Source organism: Pangasianodon hypophthalmus, chromosome 24 (assembly GCF_027358585.1).
Source record: "Pangasianodon hypophthalmus isolate fPanHyp1 chromosome 24, fPanHyp1.pri, whole genome shotgun sequence".
Classification (NCBI taxonomy): domain Eukaryota; kingdom Metazoa; phylum Chordata; class Actinopteri; order Siluriformes; family Pangasiidae; genus Pangasianodon; species Pangasianodon hypophthalmus.
In genome coordinates, this window is record NC_069733.1 from 17,345,039 (window position 1) to 17,372,421 (window position 27,383).

Consider the following 27,383-nt stretch of genomic DNA (forward strand, 5'->3'; position numbering starts at 1 on the left):
ACGGGTGGATAAAAAATAAAAGTCGTCGTTGTTGTATGTAAGTAAAAGCAAAGGTGAAAATGATTGGCGAATATTTAATATTTTGAGACAGAAACAGCACATACATAGTTGTTTTAAGATTTTACAATATGGTAGAAAAATTGTGATTAAGAAACGGATTGCCAAAACGTCCTATAAAGTGATATATCACTTTATTTATTTATTTATTTATTTATTTATTTATAAGTTGGAATTTGTATCAGGCACCTCACAGGACACCTTTGTCAGTTAGGGGTCCTTTCTCTTGTTCATAACAACATGGCGGCGGCCTTGTGCAGAGGCAAACACAGACTGAAACCTTTGTGTCACTTCGCTTTTCAGTTGCCACGAAGAAATTTTACAGGTAAATACGTTTTTAAATGTTTTTCTGATATGTCTAGTCATTTTTCTTGCCAGTGATGTTGATTATTTGTGAGTGATTTTAGCGATTTTAGAAGTCTAAAGCGCTGAACTCCATGTGAGCTGTTTTCCTTCTTTCTGTCTAAGTTAAGAAGAGTGACTGTTTACTTTATGTAATATTCACTAAATGTCCACGAGGGAGCTTTAATGGCTTTAGTCCAAAAGGAAAAGCTGGGTTTTATTACTGGTTGGACCTCTGAACCCACTGTAGAAGCTGTGTGCACTTCAATAAGTGTCAAATAACACAATGTGTACTGTGTGTGTCTAATAAGGGGCTGTTCCGGGTTCAGTATTCAAAGTGCACTATGTAGGGTGTGAAATAAGGGCTTGTCCATATTTGTGTCTGGTGTATTTGTCCAAGCAGGGCTTCATATATGATTTACTCTGCGCATTAGTGACTTCTCCACTACATATGAGAGATAGAAAGACAGATACACTATATTACCAAAAGTATTCGGTCACCTGCCTTGACTCACATATGAACTTAAGTGCCATCCCATTCCTAACCCATAGGGTTCAATATGATGTCGGTCCACCTTTTGCAGCTATTACAGCTTCAACTCTTCTGGGAAGGCTGTCCACAAGGTTGAGGAGTGTGTTTATAGGAATTTTTGACCATTCTTCCAAAAGCGCATTGGTGAGGTCACACACTGATGTTGGTTGAGAAGGCCTGGCTCTCAGTCTCCGCTCTAATTCATCCCAAAGGTGTTCTATCGGGTTCAGGTCAGGACTCTGTGCAGGCCAGTCAAGTTCATCCACACCAGACTCTGTCATCCATGTCTTTATGGACCTTGCTTTGTGCACTGGTGCACAGTCATGTTGGAAGAGGAAGGGGCCCGCTCCAAACTGTTCCCACAAGGTTGGGAGCATGGAATTGTCCAAAATGTTTTGGTATCCTGAAGCATTCAAAGTTTCTTTCACTGGAACTAAGGGGCCAGGCCCAACTCCTGAAAAACAACCCCACACCATAATTCCTCCTCCACCAAATTTCACACTCGGCACAATGCAGTCCGAAATGTACCGTTCTCCTGGCAACCTCCAAACCCAGATTCGTCCATCAGATTGCCAGATGGAAAAGCGTGATTCATCACTCCGGAGAACGTGTCTCCACTGCTCTAGAGTCCAGTGGCGGCTTGCTTTACACCACTGCATCCGACGCTTTGCATTGCACTTGGTGATGTGTGGCTTGGATGCAGCTGCTCGGCCATGGAAACCCATTCCATGAAGCTCTCTGCGTACTGTACTTGGGCTAATCTGAAGGTCACATGAAGATTGGAGCTCTGTAGCAATTGACTGTGAAGAAAGTCGACGACCTCTTTGCACTATGCGCTTCAGCATCCGCTGACCCCTCTCCGTCAGTTTACGTGGCCTACCACTTCGTGGCTGAGTTGCTGTTGTTCCCAAACTCTTCCATTTTGTTATGATAAAGCTGACAGTTGATTGTGGAATATTTAGGAGCGAGGAAATTTCACGACTGGATTTGTTGCACAGGTGGCATAATATGACAGTTCCACGCTGGAATTCACTGAGCTCCTGAGAGCGGCCCATTCTTTCACAAATGTTTGTAAAAACAGTCTGCATGCCTAAGTGCTTGATTTTATACACCTGTGGCCAGGCCAAGTGATTAGGACACCTGATTCTGATCATTTGGATGGGTGACCGAATACTTTTGGTAATATAGTGTATGTGGATGAATAAACCTATTTTTTTGATATTCCAATATTCAGAGAATTTCATTTCTTTCCTGACATTCCCAGCTAGATGAAAACATTACTGTTGAAAATGTTGCAGAAATGTTGTAGGAACATTTACAAATGTTCTGTGATATCATTCAGAAAACACCCAGAAGACTGGACAGATTGAGTGTTCTTTTATGTATTATAACCTTTGTTTATTTACTTATTTATTAATTATTAAGTAAGGAATGCACTTGGATGTGCTGTTAAAGGAAATCATTAATGACAAGAGGTTAAGTGATGAAGCAGAGTTAGTTAATCTTCTACTATGCAGGTGAACGGATTGTAAATGAATAATTATAACTCTTCTGTGTGCTTACAGGAACGTTTGATTATGACCTGGTGGTTATCGGAGGTGGATCTGGAGGTTTGGCGTGTTCAAAAGAAGGTGCGGAGTCATTATATGCAGGAGCAGGGAAAAAATTCAATAAATATTTTAGCTAAATATCTGAATGTTGTGTTTCGGGGTCTCGGTTTATTGTCTTATTCCTACATAGTGCTTACATGCTAAATTATCCATATTTAACAGATTTGTATGAAATATCTTCCTGTATCTGTGCTCTAACAGCAAATATCAGCAACATAGAACTTTTAGGAATAACAGAAAGAAACATCTGACTTTCAGCTCTAATGAATGAAACATGTGGAGTGTGTGTCAGAGAATTGTGTCTTTAATCTGGTCTTTACTTTCCTCAGCGGCTCAGTTGGGACAGAATGTGGCTGTTCTGGATTATGTGGAACCTTCAGCGAGAGGTATCGCATCCTGAATCCTCGCTCTGTGTGTTAGAGATACTCTTTTATAGGGATTTTCACATGTGTGTGTGTTTTTCAGGCACTAAATGGGGTATCGGTGGAACGTGTGTGAATGTCGGCTGTATTCCTAAGAAGCTCATGCACCAGGCTGCTCTGCTCGGCACGGCGATCAAAAACGACTCGAAGAAATATGGCTGGCAGATCGCCGGTCCTGTGTCACATGACTGGTGGGTTTCCCTCAGATTAAACAGAGGAATGTTTACTACATAAGCTAGGACAGACTGGCTTCTACACTGTGGACAAAAACCTTTTTTTCTGTATTTGAAATAGGAAGCATGATAAAAGTCAAAAACAGAATTAATCTTCATGCTTAATCAGTCATTTACAGTGTTATCAGCCTCTAAACTGAAGGCCTCAGAATCCATAATGCGAAGACGACGGCTGTGAGGGTACAAGCGATTTGTTTTCTACTTGCTGTTGTGTACTAATGCTTCAGCACTGCAGGTGGCGTCTGTAGTACTACTACAGGAAGTAGATTGTTGCTCTTCAAAGCCATTCATCTTGGAACGAATTGGCTAGGGCATGCAGCATTTCCAACAAGCGTTCACAAGTTCGTTCACACAGCGTGTTCATCCAGCTACCATGTACACGACACGACGAACACTGCCTACTCATGACGTCCATTTGATCCACAATTACATCATATTGTTCACAGAAGCCAGAATGTCGTCTCTGCATTAAGTATTCTGAGAACTTCAGTCCAGTAATCATGTGGGCCAAAGCAAAAAAAAAACTCCAGCAGCTCCATTTATCTACGTTTATCTGAAAGATACGCAATCACACCTTTTTTTGTTTTTATTTGTAAGTATTCAGCCCATTACTGTGAAACCTCTAAGTTAGTTCTTTTGGAAAGGGACAATATTATCTAGCTCATGAGGAATTATATTAATAGTTCATTTACAGCAGTAGCTGAGTTTATGGCTCTGAGTTTGTTGCTTTATTTTATAACAGAGCTTTTTTGGACTCTGTTGATTCAGTTACAGTTCACAAGATGATTCATTTACAACACAGATTCTAAATTCATGTGTTTGGCCTGATTGTACTGTTTATCAGGCTGTGTGTTTGACACTCCTGCTCTAATGTAATGATGGATATCATCAAATATTCCCCATTAGCACCATCTAGTGGTAGAATACATTATTACCACTTTCTCTGTGTTTAAGTATAAAATGATAGTTAAGAATGCCAATGCACATTCGAATATATCTTAAATCAGTTTATCCTTCACTCACTCAGTTAATGCTTTGCTTTATGGAGGAACTGGTTTAAAAACCTTATTAATGAATTTATTAAAATGCTTACTTTATTATTTTTTTCTTTTGTTTCTTCTTTTAATTTTAGTGTATTTTCATTTTATTTAAAAGTTTATAGTTAATTTTATTAGTATAATTTCTTTATCTTTCTTTGTTATTTAGATTTGCTGTTCCTTTGTGTGTGTGTGTGTGTGTGTGTTGTAGGGTGACTATGGCAGGAGCTGTGCAGAATTATGTGAAATCCCTGAATTGGGGTCACAGAGTTCAGCTGCAGGACAAGTAAGTAAAACACACTGTTAAAATGATACACACACACACACATGCACTGTACAGCTGTAACAAGGACAAGAAAATGGTCCAAACTCTGTTTTATTTTTTCACTGGAACAGTGGTATAAGAGGAATAAAACACATCAGAACACACTGTTAGAATAAAAAAATTAACTTCAGAGCAGTAATAGTGACTCCACTTCATCACTCCGTCACATTGTTGATTATTTTCACGACACGGAGTGTTTTATTCTTATTCTTTACATAGCATTCTCATTTCAAGTGTATGAAATGACACAGATATTTAGAAATGTAGAAGAATTAATAACGTTAGAGAATGATTGTGGTGTTTATTTCAGTTCTTTTTGGTTCACACTGTCTAGGTCTACTGTGTGTGGGCTGTAAATACACACTATATCTGTGTGTGTGTGTGTGTGTGTGTGTGTGTGTGTGTTTGAGCAGGAAAGTGAAATATTTCAATATGAAAGGAAGTTTGCTGGACCAGCACACCATCCGAGGATTAAATGCCAGAGGAAAGGAGGTCTGTAGAGACAATATCTCCTGATAAAATGGCCGTATTCCTCCCTAAATCCTTGACTTCAGTAAAGCTACAAATTTGTGTCTGTTTTTCTTTTGTGCAGACGACTGTGACGGCCAGGAACATAGTGATAGCCACCGGCGGGCGTCCAAAATACCCCACGCATGTGAGTGTGTGTTTGTGAGAGTTGTTGTTTGACCTTGATGTGTTTTTTTTTTTTTTCCCTCAGACTCTTTGTGGGAGAGAAGTTGATAAAATTCACTCCCTCTCTGTCTCTCTCTGTCTCAGTTTAATTACTTCTGCTCAGCCACTAAGTGATAAAAAAGAGCAATGTAGGGTCAGATAACAGGCTGAAGATTACCGCGGTGTGTTTCAGGTCCCGGGAGCGAGAGAGCACGGCATCACCAGCGATGATCTCTTCTGGCTGAAAGAGTCTCCGGGGAAAACGTGAGTGAGAGACGAGTGTTAATCACAGTACATTCATTCGTTCATTTCTCTATCGTTTAGTTTTCTCTCCTCCAACACTCAGCGTGACTTCAACGGTCAAAAATTAACACCATCAAAAATGCACATTTTTCTCTCAGTACTTCTGTATGAAACTGATTCAGGGGCGGAGCTCAGGTTGTGACGTCACTAAATAACCTTTCAACCAATCGCATTGGATTAAGCAAATCATTAGTGGAGGAGGAGGATGTGGTATTCGGAGACTTAAAGCTGAAGAACATCCATCTGAAGGAATCTAGTTGGCGAACTTGGAAAATTGATAGTAGTTATTAAGATGTTGTTGTTATGGCAACATTATATTGATGGGTCTGGTTGCTGATATGTAAATAAATTACTGAGAAAATGATGATGCGGAGTGATCTTAAGCTGTTTGGGATGACTTTGTGACATGAGGTGCTTCTCATTTGCATGCTCATGATGTTGGGATTATGTTTCTGACTTCTTTTTTTGGCAAAAAATTGGTTAATGTAAATGTAATTTACCTGCTGCTGAATCTACACTGTAAAACATGTCATCTCAGAAAAAGCAGATATCTTAAAAATATTCTAATTTATCTTATAAGATCTTATAAGATAACAATAAACCAAAGGTAAGATTCTTAAACACTGACTTGCTAAGATGTGGTATGAAAAGTTTTACACCAAATTATTGTTTAAAAATGAAAAAAGAAATTGATGTTATATCTGCTCTGAGCTTATTGGAGGTCCAAATTCTATTAATATCTTCAAATCACAGAATTGTCAAACCTTGTAATGCTAAGGTCTGGATTTATAGAACTAAACCTGAAGATAGCTGAGGATAAAGGTGTAGAGATGTTCCTATGGACTAATATTTTAATGCATTTAAGGTCTGAATCTCTTGAGTACTTTAAGAAATTGAATTTTTGAAGGAACTAGATGGTGAGTTTTCGTTATTGCACAGACTTTCTTACATGCGTACTGACTACAGCAGGTTTGGGAAATGATTTAATCCTTTACATTTAATCCTGAAGCCTTTAATCCGTACCATATTTTCTGGATTATTTTTTGATTCATTTATTTTTAATCATACAGATTTTGTGATTTCATGTCATTGCACGCAGGCTCCACACTGTTCCACTGAAGCTTGAACTCTGACTTCCCTCACCTCCCCTTTCTTAGATGCATTAAAGACATGCCTGGACAATTAAACTGAATGTTTGCAAAATTCAGTTAAGCATGTGGTCTAAAATTTCCTTTGAGTTTTTTCTCCCTTAATTTAATGTATTTTAAGTTTTATTTTTCTGGGTTCAGGACCAGCATTTTCTTTTTTTTCTGATTTTCTAATACACGAAAACAAAATCAGCTTCAGAGCTACTACTTAAAATAAAACACAAATTATTGCTTTTTTTTTTTTTTAAATCACAAAAACGAGCATGGTGTCTTTTCATTATACAGTGAATCAACACACTGTATGTTTGTATTATTGCTTTTTACCTTGTACACCCATTTTAGTATATTTATGGTCCAGTAGTCATGGTAAATGCACGTTGCTGACCTCACATGTCTGTGTCCTAAGATGGAACTATAGTATATTTCATAACTGGTCTATTAAGTTAATTCGGCAACACTAACGGGACAAGAACTAAATTAGACCCTCCTGATGTGCAGCGCTGAAGTGCTGTTTTATAGGCTGTAGAAACGTTATGTGAAAAAAAAAAAAAAAAAAAAAACGTGCACGTGTAACATGAGCTTCCTGACTTCTCACACAGCTGTTGGTGTGTCAGTGTGTGTTGGTGTGTGTTTGGTTACTGAGTTGGCAGGTGTGCAGCTGGAGGCTCGATGCTGGAGGGGCATCGCTGAGTGATGGGCAGAATTTTGGGCAAAGACTGGCACGCACACGACAGGGAGACAGAAAGGACGGGAAGACGGAGAGGGATAAAAGGGCAGAGAGGGAAAAGGTAAAGGTAGAAAGAAGGATAGAGCGAAAGAGAGATGGAGGGAGGATGAAAAGCTAGAGTTCAAAAGGGGGGAGAGAGAGAGAGAGAGAGAGAGAGAGGAAATTGTGTATAGCACAATATCTCCACATTTTCAGAATTGCCTGAAGAAAACACCAATTTCTAAAAAAAAAAAAAAAAAAAAAATCTAAATGTATTATTTTTTACAAATGAACAAAACTGGCGTTTCCTCTGAGTTTTCTCGGGTTGTGTCTTGTAATGAATATCAGCACGTGTGTTGCTCATACGAGTGGATTCTTCATTCATGTTTTAAAAAATCCAGATTTTCAGATTTACTAATCAGGCTCGTTTTAACTAACTCGATTCTTCGAATGCAGCTAAGACCTGGATTAGTTTAGCCAGATTGTGATTTTACCTGGAAAGAGCAGATCTATCGAGACTTGAAGCCTTGATCATGGAGTCACTGACTGGTTAATGAGAACGGTACAGACGCCTAGAGATGATATTAAAACATGTAGTAAAATATGCACAGTTTAATTTAATGCAACTACGGGATATTAAAATCAGAAAGTCTTACTGCTTGTGCTGCATTTTACTAGTTTGTTATTTCAAGTTGTTGGTTTAATCCATGGGTGGTGTGGTGGTGCAGTGAGTAGCATTGCTGCCTTACAGCTCCAGCGTCTCCGGTTCGATCCTGAGCTATGGGATATGTGAGTGTGTGTGTAATTTCTCCATGCTTTGTGGGTTTTCTCTGGGTTTTCTGGTTTCCTCCCACTGTCCAAAGAAGTGCAGGTAGATGGAGTAGCTACGCTAAACTTCCCATAGCTGTGGCTGCATGTGTAAATGCATGTTCATGGTGTGCTGTGATGGACTGGGTGAATTCTCCAAGCACACGACCAGCGTTCCCGTAACTGGCTCAAGATCCACATCAACCCTGACCAGGATAAAGCGCTTCCTGAAGATAATAAATGAGTGAATTTAAAACGGTTGTGTTCAAGTTTTAGTTGATTTTTTGCTCGTTATGTCTCGCATCACCATACTAACAGTTCTTCATTTGTCACCTAAATGACGCATACCAGATTGTGTGTGTATATAATGCTTCAAAATGTGCTGTTTAATCTTGTTTTTGTTGAGTAAGCTGCTCCTGAACAAGTTTGAGCTTTGTTGTCTTGGTAGCAGGTCTGACAACGTCCTCAGAAGAATGGACAGATCCAGGCTCATGTCCATCAGTCAACAATAATGATGTTTCACTCTCATTAGCATCAGTTGAAAACCGTTTTTATTTAGACAGTGATGTACGTTATGGTAGAGATCTGTCCACGTTCCTCTCAGTGTCATCTCCTGTTTTAATCCTGTGATTGTGCAGGACGAGAGGTCGGCTGTGGGTGATGTCATACACACGGCGTGTTTTAGTGCAGTAAGTGGAGGAAAAAGTGCCTGGATTTGGTTCCTAAATCCCCCCAAAGCCATGATACAAAAGTGTAGAGGGGTGTTAGCTCACAGGGTGGCCTCTGTGTGTGTGTGTGTGTGTGTGTGTGTGTGTGTGTGTGTGCGTGCATGTCTGTCTGTCTGTCTGTCTGTCTGTCTGTCTGTCTCAATAGCATGCAGAAATCACTCAGCAGAACCTTGTTTGGCCCCAGACACTAACAACATAACGTCACGTTTTCACCTGCGATGCCACACACACACACAAACACACACACACGTACGCACGCACACACGTACGCGCGCACATCCATTTCATCTGAAATCTTCCATTAGACATCTGTTCTTGTCTCATCTTCTGGTCTTCAGGTTAATCTGAGTTTTTGTTCTTTTTTTTTCTTTTTTTTTTTTTTTTTTTGAGAAGCTTGAAAATATCCACCAGACGTTTGTCAAAAATGGTGCCAATATACTTGTAACTTGGTTTTACAGCATTTTCATAATTGTCACTTTTACAAAAAAAAGGAATTATATTTCTGTCCACCAGGTTTTTCCAACTTTCTGGTGAATATGTAATGAATTACAAGATTGCCTTTATTCATGACAAGAGAACATGCAGTGCTTCTTCAAAATCCTTCATCATGTTGGAGAAAATGTGAAATTTTATTCACATAAATAAAATGAAGAGAAAAAAAAAGATTTACAGTAAACAAGTGATATTGGAGGCATAAAACTTGTGTATGCATTTTTTTTTAAGTACTTTCTGTCGTGACATCGTTGTCACTGTCATTAATTTTGTGTTGGAAATATGATATAAAAAATCTAAAAGATGTCACTCTCTTTAATGGAAAGTTGTACTTAAATTTGAAATGTTTTCAAAGAACACAAGATTATTATTATCATTATTATTACTATTATTATTATTTTTTAAAATCCTCCAAAAAAATAGCTGTCCTTCTGCAAATGGTTCAGACTTTAATATTAGGAACACAAACATTTATTTAGAAAATGTTTATTATTAAGTTTTTAAATGTTGTTATTATTACTGGAAATATTATGATTATTATTAGGAGAATTATTTTCTATTGCATTTTTCTCCTTTTTCTGCCTTTTTCCTTTGATTTTCCACAGTGTATTTGTCTTTTTTTGTATACAAAACACTTTGAGTTGCCTTTTCATTGAAAGGTGCTGTTTAAATACATTCTTTCAATATTATTATTATTATTATTATCATTATTATTATTATTATTATTATTATTATTACTTGAGAGATTCAGACTTGTAAAACTCAAACCAGCCGTTGGAAACTTGGAATTCACTGGAAGCTCACACTTGGCAGCTTCAATGGTTAAATGTGTGTTTCCATAGAAACTTTTTTTTTTTCCCCCAAGTCTGAGGTGATGAACGGCTCTGAATAGAACCTCCAGGTTTTCATCTTTCAGTTACAGTAACTGTAATTTCAGCTCCGTGTTTATGACTTGCAATATAGCTGTTCTCTATTTAACACCACCATTCATCAGTAAAGTGTGAACTGTCCAGAGGAATTTGTATGTGATATTAACAATGCAAATATTCATGTAATAATATGCAAAACGTATGTAAATGCTCGTTGTGGCCCTAAACGTATTTTCTCCTGTGTTTTTCAGGCTAGTCATCGGAGCCAGCTGTATCCTTCAGTGTCATCATGTTGCTACAAAACGTTAATCCTTCCTGATATTTATCAAAATACGTTTCAGCTCCAGACAGGAAGTTAAACAAAGGATTCAGAGTAAAGAGCAAAGGCTGTGTCTCAAACACGACGGTTCTAGTTAGTGTCACTACAACGACCCGAACCCTAGAACACGTCTGTGTTTCATATGTTTATGGTTTACTGGCGGAACTTTGGAAGGATAATTATAACGATAATCAAATAAAAAGTGTTGTATAACATTTAGCCAGAGGTTATAATACCTGAACATTCCTGCACCCTACATCAGGGTTGTGTGAACCGCTAATTAGCCCATTAGCAAAAATTAATTTTTTTTTTTTGTGTGTTTTGTAAACTGTTTTTATCTCTATTATTTAATATTTATCAAGTATTGCTAATGTTCTGATTTTAAAAAGATTTAAAATCAGTTTAGGATCATATTTTCGTGTGTGTGTGTGTGTGTATATAATATATATATATATATATACACACACACACACACTTTAATCTACTGGTTCTGAGTTTAATGTTAAATGGCAATTTTAATGCAAAGTTATATAGAGTCATGATCATTATTTCCATCTTAAAAAAAATTCAGAACAATAAACGGAGTCACCCCAAAACACAACCTACTAAACAGTTACCTCAAGTCTTAATGTGACAGACGTCAGTATTTATATATTTCTGTATGTATAACTTTTAAAATCTGTTTGAAACATTATCTTTAATAAAATGTAAGGAAGCAATTCTCAAGTTTAGTATAAAAGCAGGAAGTTATTTGTCTATAGCTGTTTTTTGTTTGCTTATAGTTCTTCAGGTTGTAAAGATTAGTTTTGATATTCAGTGATGTACAGTGGGAAATTATGCGAGGTTATGTGCAATCAATACAAGTTATATTTTCCTGAGCCTGGCTGTGAAGACGTGGCTTTGGAGTGCGCTGGTTTTCTGACAGGCATTGGACTGGACGCCACAGTGATGGTGCGGAGCATCCCCCTCCGTGGATTTGATCAGGTACTGCAACAAAACCAGAAGCTGCATCTGTTGTTTAGTGACGTGAACACACACAGTCTTAAATTTCACCTTTATCTGTGACTTAAATCTATAATGTTGTATTACACTAGTGGCTCTTCTTCACATCACATCATGTTAAGTTTGTACCTTTTCCCCAGTGCATTTGAATTCTCAATTCTGATTGGTCACAAGGTGTTGATTTATTTTATATAACAGCAGCAGGTTCATACAGTTGCACTCATTCTAATACCTTACCATTTCTATGGTAACGGCTCATTCTCAGGGACTTGTACGATAGATGTGCCACATAAGCTAAAGTCTAGTAATAACCAGATTAAAAATTGTTCTTTATCAAAGAACAAGGTGTGTAATTGTTGATACAGTGAGGATCTGTCTAAGAAGGCATTTATTAAGCATTTATAGAAGGAGTCTCCAGTGTCAGCATAGTGAACAGTCAGAGGTAAAGCTGTAACTTTAAGTTTTATGACATCTTCAGGAAAGAGGAGTTCATGCTTTACAGTTTTTCAGTAACATGACATGCTTGAAAAAGAGAGGTGGGTGAGGGAACGACCGTTCGTAGTTGTTGCTTGTTTCATCGACATTTCAAAACATTACATGCAACTATAAAGGCATGTTCATGAATAAGTAAAAATAGTATCATTTTTGGCCAAATTGCCATGTTAGAAGTGGAATAAAACACTTCAAGGCATGCTGTTATAGGTAAATAATCAACAACAAGATGGCTTCATGTTTTCTTCCTTATATAATAAACTACAATATTGGTATTCTTTCTAAAAGTTGGATAATTAGACAATCAAAGTCTTACTATCCACTATCCACATTTACATGTATTTTAATTGAAATATTTACACTGTATAATCATTATTTCACTATTTACCAACTTGTGATCATCACTTCAGCCCTTATTGTACAGCGCTAGTTGGCAGTTATTGTAATATGGAAGGCTATAATGTCGATACACGTCTGTTTGGCAGGTACTGCTGTTCATTTGGGCCAGAGTTTAATTGCAGCGGATGAAACCTGTCCATGTAAAAAGCTGCCTTGAGAAAATAATGTGCACACAATTCCTAGCTGCTCTGTGTAGTGAGTCACCTCGGCCGCATAAACACAGGATATCGGACCTGACCAGACATGTTTTATGTCCTTGTTTTGGGTTGCTGATCTCTAATTATCGGTTTCAGTCTAATGCCATCTTATAATCAAACTGCCATCACTACTGTAAAGTAATAGAAGGTGTCAGGTGACAGCCAGGTCCAAAAAAATGATGTCGCAACAATATTTTAAAAAATATTCATTAAAAATAGAACACTTGATCTGTTTTAGATTTTCGTAATGAATTCTTAAGAAATAGGAAACAGCTAAGGAAAGTGTGTTAATGTTTAATCATGATTAATAAATAAAGCATCTTGTGAGCATAGTGTCCACACTTATGGATAGTAATTTTTAGGAATATATAGGATGTAAATCATCTCCAGATCACTTTGATTTAACATGAATGATTATCCTGATTTTTGCCATTCTCAGTGCAATATTTCTTCGGTATGTGTTTGCAAACGTTCTACAAAATGAATTTTTTTAAGTAGTTTTTTTTCCTCTTCAGAAATCAGCTACATCATGCAACAGTCCTGTAAATTTTTTACGTCATTATTATTGATACATTTTGTTACAGATTTCAATGTCAATTTTATTTTTTGTTAAAAGTGAAATATTTACTTTTAATAGAAACGACAGTTTAGAAAATATTAAAATTCATATGCATGCGATATTACATAATCAGAAAAAAATGGATATGCTTGTGAAAGGATCTGGATATAAATAATTTTGCATGAAAGAGTTAATAGTGAAAAAGTTTATACTTTTCCTCTGATTCCCGCAGCAAATGGCTCATTTGGTGACGAATCACATGGAGGCTCATGGGACTCGTTTCTGCTGGAGCTGCGTTCCTAAGAAGGTGGAGAAACTTCCATCGGGACTTCTACAGGTCACCTGGACTGATACACAGAGCCAGCAGCAACATCAGGACACATTCAACTCAGTGCTGTGGGCTGTAGGTGAGGGCAGAGCTCATGTTTATATACTGCACATTATTCCATTTAATGATTTTAGTTAAAAATCATTTTTAGTTTTTTTTTTTTTAAAGCAACACACCTTTAATGGTGAGAATTGGGTAAAATATTTAACCTTTTGATCTGAAATCTATAAACTACATGATGCAAGTCCAAAAACTACAAAAGATGGAGCTGCGAAAGATGGATCTTGTCGATCAGTAATGCTAGTGTCAAAATCTACAGTTTTTTTCCCCACAGATGATGTGCTTGGTACAGCCAGTAGGCTACATATTATCCAGTGAACAGAGAAAAAATACAACAACAAAAAAAACAACAAATGTTAAACTAGGTGAAAGTAACAAAAGCATGTAAAAGCACGAACATGGTGGAAGTAACAAAAAATGATCTACATTAAAAGGATGAACAAAGAGGAATTAAGACCTTATGGCTTATACCAAAAAATGAACAAGGTGGCAGTACCAAAAATTGGCCTATGCCAGATGAAAACAAGGCAGAAGTAAGAAAAAATGACCTACATCAAAGGATTAAGAGAGTGGAATTAACAAAAAGCACAAACAAGGCAGAAGTAACCCAAATGACTTGCACCAGTAAAATGGAAATAACGAAAATGACCTATGTAAAATTAAAACCAGGTTTAAGCAATAAATAATGACTACAGCAAAGGAAAAACAAGGCAGAAATAACCAAAATGACCTGTGTCAAAGGACGTAACAAAAAGTTGATGTAACAAAAATGGCTTATAGCAAAAGAAAAGAAAAATAGGTGGAAGTAACAAAAAAGACATGCACCAATGCACAAACAAGGTGAAAATAACAAAAATGATCTATGCTTAATAAAAAAACATGGAAGAAGTAACAAAAAAGGCCTATTTGAAAGGATAAACATGGCAGGAGTTGCAAGAATAACCTACATCAAATCCTAAAAATGACCTATGCTAAATAAAATCAAGGCAGAAGTGACAAAAATGATCTGTGTAGATGATCAAAATGACTCAGTAAAATACTAAATGATTTTCAAATCATATTTCTAATAACCAAATTTCTAATTTCCCACACTTTGTCATCACTTTATCACTATCCTTCTTTACTGGCTGTAAAAAAAAAAAAAAAAATTTATAAAAAAAAAACGTCATCCTTCAAAAAAAAAAAAAAAGTGGGGAAATAAAGGTAACTTATGTGTGCATTTCATTTTTGGCTGCACTGCACCTTTAATTCTGCTCCTGCCATCATGTGCAACCCCTCGTCCTTAAATAAAATCTTTCAACATTTGGTGCTTTTTTTTTTTTTTATTCTCGCATGCAAACACACAGAGCAAACTGCAGCGTCAGCACACTGAGGACTATCATATCTGACAACAGCATAATAAAGCGTGAGTAGGAATCATCAGGGGACGTGTTAATCACCGGCTCAGGATGCAGCAGGGCTCTGAGGGTCGCCATATTCCCCGCTTCGCTCTCTCACTCCGGCCTTTTCCTCCTTTTCCTTTCATTCTCTTATGTTCTGTACATCCCTCAGCGTGTGTCCTGACAGTCCATGTCCACATTGTCTTTCTCTGTTGTTCCGGTTGGAGTTTATTTATTGGCAGTTGAACGATGTTTCCCTGAAAGCTGATGATATTGATGATGATGATGATGATGATGATGATTACGATGATGCTTTGGCTTCCCATTGAGACAGAGAGTGATGAGGTCATAGCAGATGTCTTTATTTGTCTCTCTATATGTATAAATGTTAGAGAGCAGCTTCGAAGCAAAAAAAAAAGGAAAATGACAGATGAAAACACTGTACATGCTGCTTTCTGCATTTTCAACTTTGCCCTCTCTGATTTTCTTTCTTTCTGATGCTTTATATTCTGTCTCTCTCCGGAAACATATAAAAGCATTTCGGATTAACTCAGAGTGGTGGAATTTTCTGGCCTGGGATGACGCCCCACTCCATCCTGGCTGCACTCTTCCTCTTTCGCAGGTGTCTGATGGAGGGCAGGAAGGAGCAGATTTCCTCTAACATTCAGCTCTTATTGCTCCCACGCCAGTAATACACACTGGCAGTCTGTCCATTTTACAGCCCGGCTTGTTGAGACGTTTTTATACTAATATTACATTTCTTGGTTTGAGCTTCTCTGTACTGTTCTCTGAGGTGTACCAGCTTGATACTGGTCATCATTACGAGACCAATGCTGACCTAAAACTCATTTATCTTCTCTTTTATGCAAAGTAGCTTGGTTAGGATCTGCGTTATGCAGGTCACAAACTAAAACAACTTTTAAACAAGTTTTGCCATTATTTAAGTTTCAGAATTAGGTTTTATTTTACAGTTTATTTTGCTTGGAACTGGCTGTGAAATGCAGATAAGGAGGAAGTAACCAAGATGACCTGCAGTGGGAAAAAATGGTGGAAGCAACAAAAACCCTGTTGCCTAGATGATAAACCTGCATGGGGATAATCAAAAAATGAAATTAAAAAAAGAGATTTTTCAGTAGCTTGTGTAGAATCTATGTTAAGCAAAAAAAAATGTTTAATGAAATATAATTTTAACAAATTTCTTCTAGATTTGTACTTAATCTTGGTAACCTCTCACCACTACCTGCTTCCTGAAACAGCACATTTACAATGATTAGTTGCTGATCTGTCAGATCAGTGTCATGTGAACACGATAATGCGTTCCGAAAGCTTGTCAATCAAATAAGCCACGCCCAGTTAATGGTGACAACTTCTTTTTCTGAAGGTACACTGGTAAAGAAACATTTATTTTATCTAAACCTGGATCTGGATAAAATTTGATGAAGTTTCAGATCATGGTTTTGTCCAAGTTTTCTTTAACATGTAGTGTTTTTTTATTGAAAAAAAAAAAGGGGGGGGGGGACAAGGACAGAAGACCAAAGTCCTGAATATTACGGGCTTGTCCTTGCCAGTGTAAAATCAAGGACACTGTTTCGTTCTTGTGAGGGTTCTTGTGTGTTTTTGTTGTGTTGTAGACAAAGACACCCTTTCACTGTGAGCTCTTATCACACAGACACGGGGGGGGAGGTGTGTGTGTGTGTCTGTGTGTGTGAGTGAGAGAGAGAGATTTATTCACTTTGCTTATGTACCCCAAACTACCAAACTTTCTGCAGACTTTTAGCAACTTAAACATCAATGCAAAGCGACTTTGTTTTGTTGTTTATTGTATTTACTGTAATTTGCTGCCTCATAGTAAATTATAATGATTTATCTCACAATAACTTCCTATTGACAATCTTCTTTTCTTTTCTTTGTATTGACAGTGTTTGAGTGAACAGTAATTTCCTTATAAAGTAAAATTGCAGCATTAAATTGTGTATAAAGTGTATAAACGTCAATATTAAACAAAATGCTTATGCTTTGGTCTTTTCAACTGTAAATTCACATTTAGAGTAATAACTGCTTTGTTGTACATACTGTGGCAGATTGCTAATATGGAGAAATTATACTTATAGTAATAATCGTTTACATTTATTTGCAAATGTTTACAATAAGACATTACTCACTGAACCTGTGGTTTTTGTAGCGTGATGAGTTTTAAATGTAGCCATAATGTTTTGCTGCCACTTTGATTTCATGCACAGCAATATGATTTTTGCCATATTGCCTGCTTTGGCATCTGGTCTCATTGAAATGAAGTAAGTGTGTGTGTGTGTGTGTGTGTGTGTGTGTGTGTGTGTGTGTGTGTGTGTGTGTCACTTGGAGGAAGTTGTTCTTGAGGTTTAGGCAGGAAGTCAGTGTTCTGGAGTTTGTTGTGTTTTTTTGGTTGATGGCATCAGTGTGGTACCTCTGGGTTCTGCTGCCTTAACACTGTTTATTGTGATTCCTGTGTGTGTGTGTGTGTGTGTGTGTGTGTGTGTGTGTGTTTGGGGACTGGGGTGATGGGTGAGCGTCGACAGCCGTCTCTCAGCCTTCTGACAGGAAGTGACAGGAATGACAGTATAGGCCCCAGGTGGCTGATGGGATACGCATCCTTGTCTACTCATTAGTCAGTCTGCAGACACTCACGCACGTGGTCACACACACACTCTGATAATTCCAGCTGTGAAGATGTTTTGTTCAATGAAAAGATTTTGAATGAGAAAAGGATTTTGGTGACATTCATCAAAACATATCATCAAACAACAGTTCACCATCATTTCACTGTATGGATACAGAGGCCACGCCTCCTTCACTGGGACTGCCTGATACAGAGGCCACGCCTCCTTCACTGGGACTGCCTGATACAGAGGCCACGCCTCCTTCACTGGGACTGCCTGATACAGAGGCCACGCCTCCTTCACTGGGACTGACTGATACAGAGGCCATGCTTATTTTACTGTGAATTACAGGTACAAAGGCCATGCCTCTTTTATTGTAATTTATGAACACAGAGGCCACACCTCCTTTTGTTGAAATTAACAGTTACACCTACTTCACAGGGACACAGGTAAAGTTGCCACGCCTCCTTTACTATGGGTGACAGGTATAGAGACCACGGAGACTAATGGCATTACAGGGGACACATCCCTTTACTGTGATTGACAGGTACAGAGGCCATGGCCAGCTCATTTACTGGGATTGACAGACTCAAAGGCCACGCCCACTGACTGGCACAGACTGACTGGCCACACCTCCTTCACTGATTGTGTCAAGTGTATCATATTTTGATAAGATTTGTAACAAAATATACAGTAACAGGTGTGTGTGTGTGTGTGTGTGTGTGTGTGTGTGTGTGTGTGTGTGTTAAATCTACCACTGGTGTAGTTACAGTAAAGCTCTGATTGCAGGTCGAGCTCCTGAAAGTGGAGCACTGAACTTGCAGCAAGTTGGCGTTCAGCTCAACACAAACACGGGCAAAATCATCGTAGCCAATGATGAACGAACATCCGTGCCCAATATTTACGCCATCGGAGACATCGCACAGGTAACACGCACACAAACATCCACACACACAAACATACACACACACACACACGCCCTAATACGTCTCTGACACAGCTGGCAGGCTGATCATATATCCGAATTGTCAGTCATCTCAAGCAGCTGTGTGATTTCTGGCGCACGCGCACACACACACACACACACACACACACACACAGGCTGCTTCATTCTTCACAGCTGACAGCGCTTTTCTCCTTTCATACCTGCCAGTGCTGCTCACTTTTTTTATGTATGAAACACACCTGGCATTACAGAAATAAAAGCTTTACAGCCCAGCTGTTTGTGCCCCATCCAGCCCGCCCCACACACACACACACACACACACACACACACACACACACAAACACACAGATTTACTTTTCTCTCTGTCTATCTGTCTCAGACTGATGCAACCACCAGCTAATCTGCTATTTCCTTCTTGCTCCTCTCTTTATCCTGTTTTTCTTCTCTCTCTCATTCTCTTTGTCACGGTCTTTTCTCAAAGTCTGTCTGTTTTGCTTTATTTATCTTTTTCTGACTGTTTCTATCTTTTCTCTGTTTATTGGTATATTTATCTGTCCATATATCATTCTCTATGTCTTTGTCCATCATTCTGTCTTTGTCTGTCTGTTCATCTTTCTCTCTCTCTCTCTCTCTCGCTCTGTCTGTCTCCATCTATCTGTCTGTCTGTCTGTCTGTCTGTCTCTTTCTGTCTCTCAGCCTGTCTCTGAATATCTGTCTCTCTGTCTGTTCACCTGTCAGTCTATCTCTGTCTGTCTGCTATCCATCCCTCTGTTTCATCTTTTTCTCTTTCTGTCTGTCAGTCAGTCTTTGTCTATCTGTCGGATGTGTCCGTCGGATATTTCTATGTCAGCGAAGGTGTAGGTTTGTGTAGGTGTGAGTCAGAGTGCTGGAGAGTTCGCCTGCAGCTTTTCCTCTCTCTCTCTCTCTCTCTCTCTCTCTCTCTCTCTCTCTCTCTCTCTCTCACTCTCTCTAATCCTCAGTGTGACTGACACTGACATTATGTTCCAGAGATAACCATCTCCTGAGCGTGTCAGATCTTCCTGATCAAACCGTTTAGCCACACATCCGTCCATAACGCAGCCAGTACAAGAGTGTGTGTGTGTGTGCACGCTGGAGTGTGTGCATTGCGGAATGTGTGCACATTGGAGTGTGTTTGAGTGTTAGAGTTGGAGAAGCTTTCCCCTTTAACTTCACTATATCACTATATCCTGATTCCAGTGGATTAATCAGATTATAGTCTTCATGTAAATGTAGATAGTGTTACCGTCACAGTTGTTACACAATAAGGTTTATATATGTATTTGTATGTGCTCATGCAGGCGTGTCAGTCAAGTGTGTGTGTGTGTGTGTGTGTGTGTGTGTGTGTGTGTGTGTGTGTGTGTGTGTGTGTGTGTGTGTTTTAGGGTCGTCCTGAGCTCACCCCAACGGCCATCAAAGCGGGAAAACTCCTAGCTCGGCGATTAGCCGGTCACTCCAACCAGCTCATGAACTACGACAATGTGAGTTTCAACAAAGCAACAAGTGCATCTGATATTTTATATGTAAGGAATAAAACACACACTGTACTGCTGTTGTAGGAAAATAATCAACGACTGGGTGGTGTGATGAAGCGAAGTTACTGTGATCACCCGAATGCTGATTATTTTTTTTTATTAAACTGCACATCCTGTAGTGTTTTTTATTCCTCTCACACCACAGCAATTCGCCAACAATTAATGCAATTACAATCAATACAATACAATTACAATTTTACAATTACAATTAATAAACGGCATGCCATAATTTTTTTATCCATTTATAGTTACGTTTAATGTAAGAAGTTAGTTCCTGTTATTGCTTGCAGTGTAGAAGCAATAAACAGTCATTCTCTCATTTTTCTTTCTCTTAGCGTTAATAAGATGAAAAACTGCCGCTTGTCAGGTTACAAAGAAAACACAGAGTAAATTCATCAGCGCTGTTTTAAAACAGAGCTGTTGTCCATATTTTCACATGAACAAGGTGCGGTATTTGACTATTATATATCATGTTTTTGTTTTCAGAAAGTTTTTAAAAAGATTACATGTATTTTAAAAGCAGATAATTAAATTGTCAATCACTATTTATTGCAACAATAATGTTTATGTATAAATAGTGTTACTGAGCCAAACGGTGTCGTTTGAAGTGAGTTTATGTTTGAGTTATGCTAAACTGGTAGCTACTTGTTAGCAGCATTTGGGGTAAACGTATCAGTGTGGATTTAATTTTTAGGGAAAAAATGTATGTTTAATTCTCTAAATTCTCCAAAGGAACATTGAGTTGGAGTGTTATGATGGTTTGTTGATGATGGAGTGCGTGTGTCTGTGTGTGTGTGTCTGTGTGACAGGTGCCTACCACAGTGTTTACTCCTCTGGAGTACGGATGTGTCGGTTTATCCGAAGAAGAAGCCGAGAGAAGATACGGCAGTGACAATATAGAGGTATGATGAACTTGTGTGTGTGTGTGTCTGAGCGTGTGCCAGAGTGTGTATTTGTGTGTATGCACGCATTCATACACACCCCAGCCCTCTCACACCTGTGCATCAATGAATCCCGAACCCTTCTCCAGTGACTGATGGCTGAGTAGAGGCTCTGATTGATGCACACAGAGCCTGCCGACAGACGAGCGCCAGTCAAAAGCGCCGCCTGTGATTGGCCGTGACAGCTGTGTGTCCGGGGCTGCCTGCATCAGCACGCTCTCGCCTGAGTGTGTGACGACTCGGAGGAGGCGGTTTTCTCTTATTGATGATTCAAGCAGAGAGAAAAAACATTATGAGAGCAGAATGTCATTGAAGGTGGCGAAGAAGAAACAGCCAAAAACGCCCTGCCTGAAGAGGTGGGATGATGGGAAACTGTCAGGCATGCCAAAATAAATAAAAAACAAACGTCTGGAATGAAACTCAGGCGTGATCAATGCGCTGTCTGTGCTGTCGGTGTAGTAACAAATCCGTGATCTACATTGTGCTGAATTTCGCAGTAATCTTCACTGGTGTAATGACTGTCTGCTAAAGTTCTCTCTTTTTCTGTCAGATTTAAAAATGAACATCACGGTTTTATGAATTTTATTTATTTAGAGAGTAGTCAGAGAGCACAATGTCAGCATGACTGCTGCTAAATAATCAGTATTTCTTCATATGCTGCTTTCGGAAAGTGGGAACTCAGAACTCAGAATTACGCCATTTTCAACCTCCATACATTCAAACTGCAACGTTCAGGAAAAAACACAGACGTTTCTACGTTTCCTTTGTTAGCAACGTGTTAGCCGGCTAACTGTGATGAGTGGTGTATATTTTCCTCAAAACAGTGAACTGTATAGTCAGTGTTACAGATTTAACAAGTGAATATGTCTATATGTTGATTGATCTAAAGCAGATACTTGTGTAACATAAAGTGTAATTAATTTAAAGAAGTGCTGCTGTGTTTACTGCTGATGCTGTGAGCGGCCATGTTGATCTGACGTCACTTGCTTGCACACTTCTATCTGACATCATCTTATAAACTTCATACTTGGTAGCTTAATTGCAATCTGTGCTTTGCTTAGTATTTTATGGGGGATGTGGTAATTCAGCACTAATACATATAAAAACTGTTTTGGTGAGGGTGGATTTAAACCAGAATATGTTTAAAAAAAATATCTTTTTTTGGTTGCCAGGTTTATCAAGCCTTCTACAAACCTTTGGAGTTCACCATAGCTGAGAGAGACGCCAGTCAGTGCTACATTAAGGTGAAGACACTAGGACTTTAGGAGATTTGTATTTGTATTGTAAGTGCATTTGTGTGTGTGTGTGTGTGTATGTATGTGTATAAACCTTTGTCATTCCTCTGTCAGGTGGTGTGTGAGCGGGAAGAACCCCAGCGAGTGTTAGGGCTTCACTTTACCGGCCCCAGCGCTGGAGAACTGACCCAAGGGTTTGCTCTTGGCTTCCAGTGAGCACTTCTGTCCTTTCCTCTGTCTCTGTTAGAGCTTTCACTTTATTGAAGGGGGAAAAAAAACTGTTACGGTGTGGCCATTGCCATGAAATGACACTACAGAAAAAATTCTGGGTGAGACAGGCTTATACCATCTGTTTACTACATTAGCCCTGTCTTGGCTGATAGACTACATTTGGTGCGACTGGCTTTAGGGGTGGGCGATATGACAGAACTATCATATCACGATACTACAATATGTATCATGATATGTATGAACTGTAACATAATTATAATTATAACTAAACCATTCTCTAATGCATTCTCTAGTTTAGATCTCTGCACTCTCATGATATTTTAGAGGACACCACTTAGGAAAAGCACATGGGGCTGGGCAATATGATGATATAATATCGAAATTTTTGTAAATTAAACCACAATACACTTTTCTGAGATATTACAGGTATCCACAGTGTTTTAATAGCAAACTCTGATTAGAAGCAGAAGGATGATACAATTTTCTAGCGAACCCTTAAAAGAATTCTATACAAATTGTTAACATTTTACAATTTGTCCCCTCTTTTTCAGTGTTAAGTAACTGATTTTTGTAAATATTAAATACAGAAATATCACTGGCATCTTTTCTTAATGCATCACTACTTTTTTGCTGGCACTTTGTTAGCAAACCTTTCTATCGTTTTACGTATTGCGTATCGCAAAAATGCGTTTATCGAAATTATTGTGATGTGATATGTTTGGCATATCATCCACCGCCTTTTGATGTGCAAAAAATAGAAGAAAAACTTCTAACCATGGTTTCGTCTTATCCTGTTATATACGACCTCTCATTAAATGTGTATAGAGACCTAAAGCTTGGAATGAACTAAGGGAGATCACTGGTGTCTCTGGTAAGCGTACGTAGTTACTACAGTTAACTTGCTTTGTTATTCTGCCAACAAAAGTAGCACAAACCTGACTACATAACATGTAAAGCAACCAATTCTCACTCTGATTAGTATGTTATTTAATTTGTGTTTACTTATGTAGCGTTAGAGAGAGAGCGCAAGCTACTACCGTTTCTCATCAGGGTACAAATGCTGGACAGGCCACACCCACAAACACCAAATGCAGTTGCTACACAAAAAAAAGCTACTGTTGAAACAATCAACCTGTCAGTCGCTAGTGCAAACGCAGGCTAATGTAGCGAACAAATAATAAGCCTGTCCAGGTAATTTCATAGGTATGGCCACACAAGTTTGGTATTGCTCTGCCCTCCTAAGCCCCGCCTCCCGAAGTTTAAAAGTGGACTTGTACTAAAGTAGTACTTATGCTTAGGATAATACAGTTCCAAAAATGTTGTTTGAAGAAAGTATATGAAAAATGAAAAAAATTGGTCTTGTGGATTTTGGTTGAGATCTTGCTAACTCTAGTGAAAAATTAAAGAAGCTAATCAGCTCTGTTAATACCATACTAGCGTAAAGTTAAACATGGTCACTCGAGATACATCATCACACCTTTTCATGACGGCTTTCAGAGCGAGTGTGTTTTGTCATCCATTATGGATTTTAACTCCATTGTTTTCTTCGCAGGTGCGGATTTACGTACTCTCAGCTATGCGATACGGTCGGTATCCACCCCACCTGCGCCGAGGAGCTCACCAAACTCCACATCACCAAGCGTTCAGGTCTGGACGCCACGGTGACCGGCTGCTGAGGTTAAACACCCCCCCACCTTAAATACGCTGAACACACGGACCCTGTGGACGCAAGAAAGGAAGTGATGTCACAATGGGGCTATAATGCTCGTTTAGCATAGGGCTGTAGTTTTCAGGTTCGTCTCACCTGCGGCCTGTCATGACCTTTGACCTCTCTAGTCTCCAAGAGCACAATGTTAGGCAGTCCACTTTAGATGTTGCTGAACTTAAAATGTTCCTATAGACAGACGCTAAAAACACATTTTGAGTACCGATGTCTGTTTTAGAGCTCGGCGTAATTTGTGTTGCTTATCAGTCATTTCTTTTTAGCTCCATGATAACACAATAAGACTCTAGAGAAGCAAAAGTAACCGCAAAACAGGCTCATAAATCAGGATTAAGGCCCCATTACACCTCGTTGAAATGAGAGTCACAGGAGAACGGAGCAGTCCGGAGTTTTTAAAAACATATTCACAGAATATTGTTGTTTCTCTGGCTGTACTTCCTGTCCATTACTCATTCTCCGCAGCTGACACTGATGGATGGGCTCGGTCCGTCGCCACGGTGATACACCCCGGTTCCCAGGGAAGCGGACAAACACCGGGCGAGCAGCGTGTCAGTCAAACCCCGGGTCGAGAGAAAGCTTGTTTAAACCTTTTTTTTTTTTTAACTACAGAGGTTTCCCCTCAGAGCACACAGAGAAAACACACATGCTCCTTCTCTCTGCAGCAACTTGATCACTACAGATAAAGGGTGTTGTTATAAATACCCCTGTACGCCTGAAGGGGCCAGTATTCACCTCCTTTTCCCACCGTTTTTACCCCAGTTGAGCTGCAAGGATGCCAGATTGGTTTGGAGTGCCAGTTTACAGCTTAATCCAGGTTAAAGTAGGTGCTAAAATAAGCCCAAGATGTGCATAATGCTATTTCGTGGCCTTTTATTTCACACTGTTAGCAACATTAGCATTTATTTTGCTTCGTTAAATTTCTCCCAGAAATGACAAACTAACCAAATTATTATAATCTGTTAACTCAGAGCTAATATGTTTATATCGCTCTACAATTTAAAAAAAAAAAAAAAAAAAAAAAAAACAAAGTTCAGAATCTGGCATTGTGTATTTAATAACGTTTAGAATTAGCTCTGATTGGTTTTGATTGGTGTTATCAGGGAGGCAAACACTAGGTACAAAGGCTGCCTATCTAGGGACCCTACTCCTAAATGGAACAAAATTTGGGAGTGTAGTAATATCAGGGATGGGATAATAATACAGGTTAGGGAGTTTCTGGTTACTCCTAAATACCATCAGAATTCCAACATGGCCTTCGTTCCTGGGTAGATCATCACCACAAACCATTAAGGACAACACATTCCATTAAACCACCATTACAGACCACCAGAAATCCATCAGAAAACCCATCAGAAACCACTAGAAATCTCTAACCTTTTCTAATGATTTCCAGCAGGGTTCATTTTATTCCTATTAGATAGCTAGCTAGAAAGAAAATTAGCTGTTGTTAATACAGTATCTATTCTTTGACTAGCTACAAAAATCTACATAACTGCATTACTTTAACATATAAACTTTTCACCTCGTCTTTTACTCCTACATTACAGGCTCAGTTTTGTTTCTCTGGTTAGAAATACACTCGGAGAAGGTTGCAGGGAGGCTTGTTCTGTTTTGCCGAGCGACTTTTCTGTGATTTTTACCCCAACAGAGGAGGTTTGTTTTTGTCTGATGTGCCTCAGCTCTCTGATTAATGAGGCTCGGAGTGTGTGTGACAGGCCGCTGTGGAGACCGAGACCGAGACGAGCAGCACTACTAGGTTTATTTGGACCTGAGGAGGGAGTGAGGGGTCCTGTGTTCATGTGTTTTAGGGAACAGGGGGTGCTGACTGAAGAACCCTGACCCCAGTACACTACCAATAACAATACACACACACACCCCTATAGAGGACATGGATGGCCTGGGACTGGAGTGGAATTTAACAAAAGGATCCACGTCTCCTCACTGGAGTTCAGAAGTTTGAAAATTCGTCCATATATATTTCACAATTTGTTCTTCAGACAGCTGTGTTGATGTTATATTTTCATGTCACAATAATTACCACTGTATCATGGTTTACGATATTATCGTGATTGTAGTTGCGTAACATGCTGGAGGCCTTTGAATGCTCCTGGACATTCACTTTGAATGCTCATTGGACAGCTTTTTATCTCAAAAGGAATGTTGAGGCATTTTTTAGGGTCATCATACATCGTAACTTTTACGCATTGTACCATTTATTTATTCCCTATCGCTTGCTCGTTTAGCTAAGCTAAGTTGACACTGAACACAACTAGACCACCATTCAATAAATCAGATAGCTAGCTCACTGACTAGCTGACTAATGATGCTTAACTAGTAAGCTAGCTGCAAAAGCTAGCTTAATAGAGCTGAGTGCAAAAATTAGTGCCCCCTCTCAGTTTTTCTGTGTAAAGGAGGATAGAAAATGTAGCTGTTTAACAATTTTTGTACTAGAAAAGGATATCAATTTCACTCTTGGAGCAAGAGAACAATTCAAAATGAGCAGACAAGTAATTTGAAAGGGATTTTTGAGGGTCCAAAAGCTGCACAAAGGAAGTTATTAGAGAATATTGATGTCACGTCCAGAAAAAGGGGATGCAACATTACACACAATACATGTCTTGAGGGTACTCGTAAAATTTTTGTCCTGAGGGGATACAAACTTTTGCACAATTTTAAATGTAACAATAAGTAATTGTGGCTAAAACATGGGCAAAAAATATGAAGAAAGACATTTCAGTACCACGATATATCGTGTAACTTATTACCAGAACATGCCTAGTACATTCTTTGCTAATATATCATGTTTAAGATCTTAAGCATTTATTTCTGACACACACAACCTCCAGGCTCACAGTTCCTGTCCCTACACACATAGACACACACACACACACACACTTGCACTCACTCTGAGGGGTCAGGGTTGAGCTTCTCAGGGGGTCGGTTAATGAGGACCTGCACTAAAAGCCCTCAGTGGAGAGGGCAGGTCTGATGTGCTCCGCCGTCCCCGCTCTGCGTGTGTGTACATAGAGCGAAGGATAATCTGATATAAAGCTTTGTAACTGTATAATTTATGTGTAAAGTAATAAATGATGAGAGTGTA

General features: G+C 38.8%; 1 protein-coding gene across 2 annotated transcripts; it reads left to right on the forward strand.

Moving 5' to 3' along the window:
* The first annotated feature begins 10 nt into the window (after positions 1-10).
* txnrd2.2 (thioredoxin reductase 2, tandem duplicate 2) lies at positions 11-27,383 on the forward strand. Of its 2 annotated transcripts, XM_053229031.1 has the most exons (18): positions 23-37; positions 227-382; positions 2,497-2,562; positions 2,871-2,927; positions 3,007-3,154; positions 4,445-4,519; positions 4,972-5,050; positions 5,151-5,213; positions 5,424-5,494; positions 10,535-10,554; positions 11,495-11,586; positions 13,484-13,658; positions 18,444-18,580; positions 20,004-20,099; positions 20,963-21,055; positions 22,267-22,338; positions 22,444-22,541; positions 24,113-27,383. In XM_053229031.1, exons 2-18 carry the CDS (start codon positions 298-300, stop codon positions 24,234-24,236), a joined length of 1,551 nt encoding a protein of 516 aa, XP_053085006.1. In that variant the 5' UTR covers positions 23-37; positions 227-297; the 3' UTR covers positions 24,237-27,383. The 2 variants fall into 2 exon arrangements, with proteins under 2 accessions (XP_026787071.3, XP_053085006.1); XM_026931270.3 differs by having other exon boundaries at positions 11-382.

Bases quoted from the DNA above. Each gene is read 5' to 3' on its own strand.
- txnrd2.2 (XM_026931270.3), top strand. From the start codon at position 298: ATGGCGGCGGCCTTGTGCAGAGGCAAACACAGACTGAAACCTTTGTGT. The intron at 18,581-20,003 runs GTAACACGCACA...TGTGTGTTTTAG, and splicing joins CCATCGGAGACATCGCACAG to GGTCGTCCTGAGCTCACCCC. The intron at 20,100-20,962 runs GTGAGTTTCAAC...TCTGTGTGACAG, and splicing joins AGCTCATGAACTACGACAAT to GTGCCTACCACAGTGTTTAC.